The 6,780-nt window shown below is 38.3% G+C and overlaps 1 protein-coding gene across 4 annotated transcripts in view; it reads left to right on the forward strand.

Annotated features, from left to right (window-relative positions):
- Positions 1-1,117: 1,117 nt before the first annotated feature.
- LOC107549566 (DNA (cytosine-5)-methyltransferase 3A-like) overlaps positions 1,118-6,780 on the forward strand; it is a 23,896-nt gene continuing 18,233 nt past the window's right edge. For 2 of the 4 annotated variants that reach the window (XM_016230698.1, XM_016230717.1), the window contains exons 1-7: positions 1,118-1,244; positions 1,336-1,481; positions 1,735-1,933; positions 2,174-3,903; positions 3,994-4,162; positions 5,084-5,152; positions 5,475-5,536. In XM_016230698.1, the coding sequence (XP_016086184.1) occupies positions 1,121-1,244; positions 1,336-1,481; positions 1,735-1,933; positions 2,174-3,903; positions 3,994-4,162; positions 5,084-5,152; positions 5,475-5,536 (2,499 nt within the window). In that variant the 5' untranslated portion in view covers positions 1,118-1,120. The remainder of the gene's footprint in view (positions 1,245-1,335; positions 1,482-1,734; positions 1,934-2,173; positions 3,904-3,993; positions 4,163-5,083; positions 5,153-5,474; positions 5,537-6,780) is intronic. The other 2 variants (XM_016230708.1, XM_016230722.1) reach the window with 1 other exon arrangement.

Consider the following 6,780-nt stretch of genomic DNA (forward strand, 5'->3'; position numbering starts at 1 on the left):
GTGTCAGAGTTTAATTAATTTAAGTGGGTACAGTATATAAAACCTATGAAAAAAATATGGTTTCAGTACTATATATAAAATCAATAAAGGCATAATCTGAAAAACCAAGCCTTGTGCATTATAGGGAATAATATTCTGAATATTTTACAGTTGGTTTGATACATTTATCTCAAACTGTGGCAGAGTTTAATTAATTTAAGTGGGTACAGTATATAAAACATGACAAATATGGATTCAGTACTGTATATAAAAACAGTAAAGGCATAATCTGGAAAACCAAGACTTGTGCATTATAGGGAATAATATTCTGAATATTTTACAGTTGGTTTGATACCTTTAGATCAAATGGTGTTGTCGTTTAATGGATTTATATTATTGCATACATTAAAAGTTGTAAAATTATTATAAAAAACATAAAATTGTAATTCCAAAAACGGAGCTTTGTGCGATAACAGGTATGTTTTCACGAACATTTTAGTATTGGTTTTATATTATAATGTCACGCAGTTCAATTGTTTAATTAATTTAAATGGTAATTTTTTTTTTAATTCCTAGAAATTAAGCCTTGTGCGACATAACGGGCATATATTTATGTCTATCTGAGTTTATTTTCGGATCAAAACATAAAAGCTGCAAAGAGTTTAATTGGCAAAAAACTGAAAAAAGAATGTCTAATGAATGTCAAACGTCAAACTAACTTTACCGCCGTAGCCTGACTAGGCTCACTAGACTTCAGAATACAAAACATTTATTAATCATCATGCCTTTTAGATTAACCTCAAAACATGTATCTCACATGCAACATTACATTATATAATTCATATGCTTCTGAGATTAACTTCACATTATACATTTCATATGAATCTAAGAGTAACTTCAATAACTCATGCATCATCTTCACCCAGCATTATCTTTTAAATAAGTCTCTCTTTTTCACAAAATTATATATAGGTGAGCAAAGTTACCTTGTTACTGGTTTAGTGTCATACCATAAATGTAAGCATAAAACTACAAACACTTCTATGATTTCAAATGTGCAATGTAATTACCTTTTGGCTATGATTTATTGCTTCTAATTGCTGTCTCGCATGCATTATTATTTTGCTTATGAAAGGATAAGATGGCTACGAATGTAAGTCTGGACCCCAATAACCCTGATGACAAGTGCAGTCGCTATGAAGTTTTGTCCTGGATCAACGAAACATTACAGACTAATTTTACTCAAGTGGAGCAATGTCGTTCAGGTACTGTTAAGATTTTATTTTGTTAATATCTACACATTGCCAACACCTTTAAACTGAACATCATTCTTTCTTTTTCTTTTATCGTTTTTAGGTGCGTGTTTTTGCCAGCTTATGGACTTGCTCTTCCCAGGATCCATCGACATGAGCAAAGTAAAGTTTGAGTCCCAAAAGAGGTCTGATTTTATACAGAACTACAGTCTTCTGCAGACAGTTTTCCGAAAATCAGGTGTAAAAGAGGTCAGATTAACCTTAATCTATTCTTTTACTCCCAGTAATCCTCCTGCAAATAAAATTGTAAACATTGAAGTTGATATGTGTAAATTTGGTTATATTTCTTATGTTGTTTATTCTGTTTAGTCTCATGAGTGGAACAGAAACTACATACTGCTGGATATTTAAATGTGAATCTTGTATGGTTTGCAAAGTAGGTTATCTGTCAAGCTCTTTACAGTATGTTGATTTTCTGCATTTTTTTTTATGCCTCTTTCAGCCAGTCCCTGTGAAGCAGCTTCTCACAGGAAAGTTTAGAGCCAATTTCACCTTTCTGAAATGGTTCAAGAAATTTTTCTTTGCCAATGAGAGGCGAGGGAAAGAGTACAACCCAGTTGAAGCTCGTAATGGTCAGGATATTGTACAAGTAGATGACCCTGTTAAGTCTCCAAAATCCTGGAAAATTCCACGTGAATCTGGTGAGCCTCCATTATTGTCCATTCAGTTTTTATTTTTTTATTATTATAGTTTATTTGTTATTTTTTCAGTATGGAGAATTTGACTTTTATTTGATTCAGTTTTCCCACAATCATGGATAATGTTAAAATATGCCCCAATATCTATAAAAACATCAATAAGACTGGGAAATCTATTTGTCATTGAAATACATATACTATTCCATCACAACACGGATGTAACTTGTTTTCCATTTTATACAGGCAGAGTAAGAGACGAGTCTGACAAAGACATGGAATTGAATGGAAGGAGGCGACCTGTGACCTATGATCCTAAATGGCAAAGAACCTTCAAATGGATCAGAGCCAGCCATATGGGAAACAACTGTGCTTACTGCACATTGTGTGACCTCAATATCGTTCTACACGCAGGTTTTTTCGATCTTAAGCGACACCAGCAGGCTGAGAAGCACATGACGCATGAGATGGGAGGATTAAATTCATCTGGTAGAAAGCTGATAGAAAACTCTATTTCCTATAGTGAAACCATGCTGCTTTTCATTCAAAACCATTGCCTTTCCAGTTCACCCTCAAGGATAAACAAGGTCTCCCAGCGTACTGCAAGCTACATCCTCGGCCTAAATTATCCAAATGATATTGTTTCTGCTTGTAAGATCAATCCGTACTGTATCTACATATACGGGCAGGTGCCACTTGATGCAGAAAACATAAAAAGGAGCTCCTGCCATGCAGTGCTAGTCGGCTTTTTTGAGGAAAAGCGATCAAGATATTGTATCCGTCTCCTTGATGTCTTTCAGGCTGAAGATGGTATCTCTGTATCTGGATGTTTACTCAATGTCCTCCAAAAATTTGAGCTTCCTGCTGGCAACATGGTAGCTCTTTATGTTAATGGCCAGGAACAGACCTCAGGAAGTGTTGTGTCGCAGATTCAGGAGCTCAACCCACAGGTGATTGATCTTGGTGGACTTTACAGCGTACCTGACTCTGCCTGCAATGCTGGCCTACAGGCTCACTCCAGTCAGGTTCAGGAGCTTATTGCCAACATCTATGAACACTTCTCAACTTGTTCCACCAGCAACGACAACCTCAAGATGCTGTTTGCGGGCATTGATGAACTAAAAGACCCCAGCACTCCCCTCTCACACAGTTGTGAGGAGTTTTGTGTGCTTGTTCAAAGGATGCTTGGAATGTGGAGTGATTTGGTATCATACTTCACTTCCTGCGATGAAAATAATGATAAAGCTAAACAAATTTGTTCGCAGCTGGAGAATCCTAAAATTAGAATCACCTTGATGTTTCTGGATCATGCTCTTGGACCACTCCGTGCCTTTGAGCAGCACCTGCAACAAAGCAAAGGCTCTGTTCGTGCTGATCTTGTCCAGGTCCTTCGAGAAGCAAGTGGGCTCCTACGTTCGTATGCCTCCAGCTTTCTTCGCCCTCAAGCAGTTATACGCTACCTGAAGGAACGAGACCCAGCCATCCTGGAGAACTCAACATTCTGTCTTCCTGCTACTGAGCTCAGTCTAGGTGGTGTGGTAGAAGACTTCATCTCCGCCAGAGAAGAAGAACTAGCAGTTTACCTGAACGTGTTTCATGATGAGTGTTTAGCTTTCTACAAAACTCTTACGACCTCCATTGCTGACAGTCTACCTCTGAGCGATAGTGTCCTGAGGGGCATTTCACAACTCCTCAGCCCGGCAGGAAGATTAAAGGTCACAGGAAAGAGTATAGTTGACCTTGCAGTACAATTTGGCATCTGCTCCAAACCTGAGGATTCTGCTAAGCTCACAGATGAGTTCTTGGAGTACCAGCTTGTAGAGGATGAAGAAGACGCATCTTCAACCCTTACTCTGGAACAATACTGGTGTAATGTGCTCAAGTCTTTTCCACCAGAATCTATCTTCAAGAGACTTGTCCTCTGTTTTTTGGTTTTGCCCTGTCCATCTCTTGTGGCAGAAAAGATCTTTGCACAGGTATCTATCTGTCTGTCTGTTTATTCGTTCTACCATTTTATCCATATCTCAATTTTGTCATGTGTTTAAAACGGGTGTACTTATACACAGGCTGTTGAAAATGGGGATGCTGCTCATTGGGATGATAGTTCAGGTGAAAGTGACACAGATTTGGCGAAAGATCTGGATTACAATGATGACTCTTCTTTAGAGCACACTGAAGGCAAGATTTCACCTACCAGAAATGGGAGAATGAAAAAAAACAGAAGCAGCACATCAGGTAAGTTGTCCTAATGGCCTTCTTCCTTTTTTTTTTTTTTCATAAAAAAAAAGGCAAGGCAGCACCAATCATTGGTAACAAAAAACAACAACACCAAAACTCCGTGTCCAACAATAGTTGAGAAACCTGAAGAAAAAAAACTAGCCTACACACCAGAAAAACACTCGCAGACCCTCTAATAAATATGTAACTTCTGGAATTCAGGGCGCACGGGTGTTTTATTAGTCCATCTGAATGCCACATTGTGCTTTCAATGTAAGGGCTACTATGATGGGCAATGGTGAGGAAGAACTAAAAACTTTGACTAACCATTGGGCTTTGCGAGGATCATGGTATTCAGTTTGAAAGATATTCAAAGTTGCATTGCTGAGGAAAAAGTCTGGATGAGATCGGATCACGTCAGAGCAGGCTGACAATTGCTTTCTCTTTTGTTCATTGTGGGAAGCAGCTCATTGGTCACTGCCAAGACCATAAGCGGCTCCAGTATTTTCAAAATTTCTGGGTGGTATTGATGATTTGTAACTATGCTTACACAAAGCGGCCAAATGGGCAGTTCTTAGCCAGAAAAGCTGTAAAGTGAAGCTGGCCTTATGCAGACAGCTAGATGTCTAGCTCTGCAAGACTAATATCTGGATTAAAGTATGAAGATATAGAAACATCATCTAGCTTGCATGTTATTAACACAGGTACTAAAGGGTTCTCCTCATATTAGGATTTGCTTTCCCAATGAATTGTCATGGATTAATTTAGTGTTATCATTATCCATTCAGTGTTATAATTTACATAGTAAGAACAATAAAAATTATCAAATTGTAATCTATATACTTTTTTTTGTATCGCTGTATAGTGCAGTTAAAGTTCTATCCAGTCAGATCCAGCAGAGGCTGGTTAGATTGATGTAAACAATGTGCTGTTTTCCAGAGATGGTTCAACACTCAAACACAGTGAAGCCGTGTGTGGTGCAACTGGAGAAGATCACCAGTCAGAGAGGTGTGATTGAAATGCTTAAGACCAGTTTAAGAGGTTCTAGAGCAGCTACAGAATAATGCTTTACGATCTCAGTCGCTTCTGGTGGCAAATGTCTGTTGGTCTGAACTTTCTTCCTTTGCTTCCACCCTAAATGCTCAAGAAAGTTGATCTGTTGCATTGAAATTACAAATGTAAATGCTCTGTTTGTCTGTGCTCAAAGTAATGTTAATTGTTGCTATCTTTGTTCTTTGTTTATATACCTCAAAATGTTTATACACCTCAAAATATATACATTTATTCTTGACTGTTCAATTTAACTTTTTAAAATGTTATTTCCCTGCAGAAATGGACTTAAGGAAAGATGGAGCTGATGATGATCTCTGGACAAGTAGCACATTACATGAGGTAATAATAACTGGAAAACTGGCTGAGAAACAACTATTAAATGTTTTCAAGATTTGTTTTTAACCAAGGAATTCATTCCTGATTGTCAGTGTAAATTGAGGGCAGGCCAACATGTATATTTTAATGGCCAATGCCGATAATGAGAATGGGGTGGTGTATATATAATTTCAGTGTATTCAGTATTTAATTATATATACAGTATCTCACCGAAGTGAGTACACCCCTCACATTTTTGTAAATATTTTATTATATCTTTTCATGTGACAACACTGAAGAAATGACACTTTGCTACAATGTAAGGTAGTGAGTGTACAGCTTGTATAACAGTGTAAATTTGCTGTCCCCTCAAAATAACTCAACACACAGCCATTAATGTCTAAACTGCTTGCCACAAAAGTGAGTACACCTCTAAGTGAAAATTTCCAAATTGGGCCCAATTAGCCATTTTCTCTCCCCGGTGTCATGTGACTCATTAGTGTTACAAGGTCTCAGGTGTGAATGGGGAGCAGGTGTGTCAAATTTGGTGTTATCGCTCTCACTCTCTCATACTGGTCACTGGAAGTTCAACATGGCACCTCATGGCAAAGAAATGGATTACTGGAACCATGTCCTGTGGTCTGATGAGACCAAGATAAACTTATTTGGTTCAGATGATGTCAAGCGTGTGTGGTGGCAACCAGGTGAGGAGTACAAAGACAAGTGTGTCTTGCCTACAGTCAAGCATGGTGGTGGGAGTGTCATGGTCTGGGGCTGCATGAGTGCTGCCGGCACTGGGGAGCTACAGTTCATTGAGGGAACCATGAATGCCAACATGTAGTGTGAGAAACTCCCTTCAAGCATACGCTGACACAAATGGTTTCCGTACTACTGGTTTATTTGTTGGCTTGTCCCCCAAATCCACCGTGAAAACTAAACAATGAATACAAAACCACATTAACTTAATATAAACCAAAACATACATTAGCAAACATACAAACTTTAAGAACTTCAAACACAAAATACAAACAAAGCAAATATAAAGCGAAATACCTCATTGGCTGCATGCTATATGAAAGAAATTGTCTTGAATACTCCTTAATCTCACGTTCAAATCCTTTGCAAGAAGAGACATCCATTGAGCACATGCTCAACATACTGAAGCAGAGCATGATCCCCTCCCTTCGGAGACTGGGCTGCAGGGCTGTATTCCAACATTATAACGACCCCAAACACACCTCCAAGACGACCACTGCCTTGCTAAAGAA

Source organism: Sinocyclocheilus grahami, unplaced genomic scaffold, assembly GCF_001515645.1.
Source record: "Sinocyclocheilus grahami isolate Dianchi unplaced genomic scaffold, SAMN03320097.WGS_v1.1 scaffold16.1, whole genome shotgun sequence".
Taxonomy (NCBI): Eukaryota; Metazoa; Chordata; class Actinopteri; order Cypriniformes; family Cyprinidae; genus Sinocyclocheilus; species Sinocyclocheilus grahami.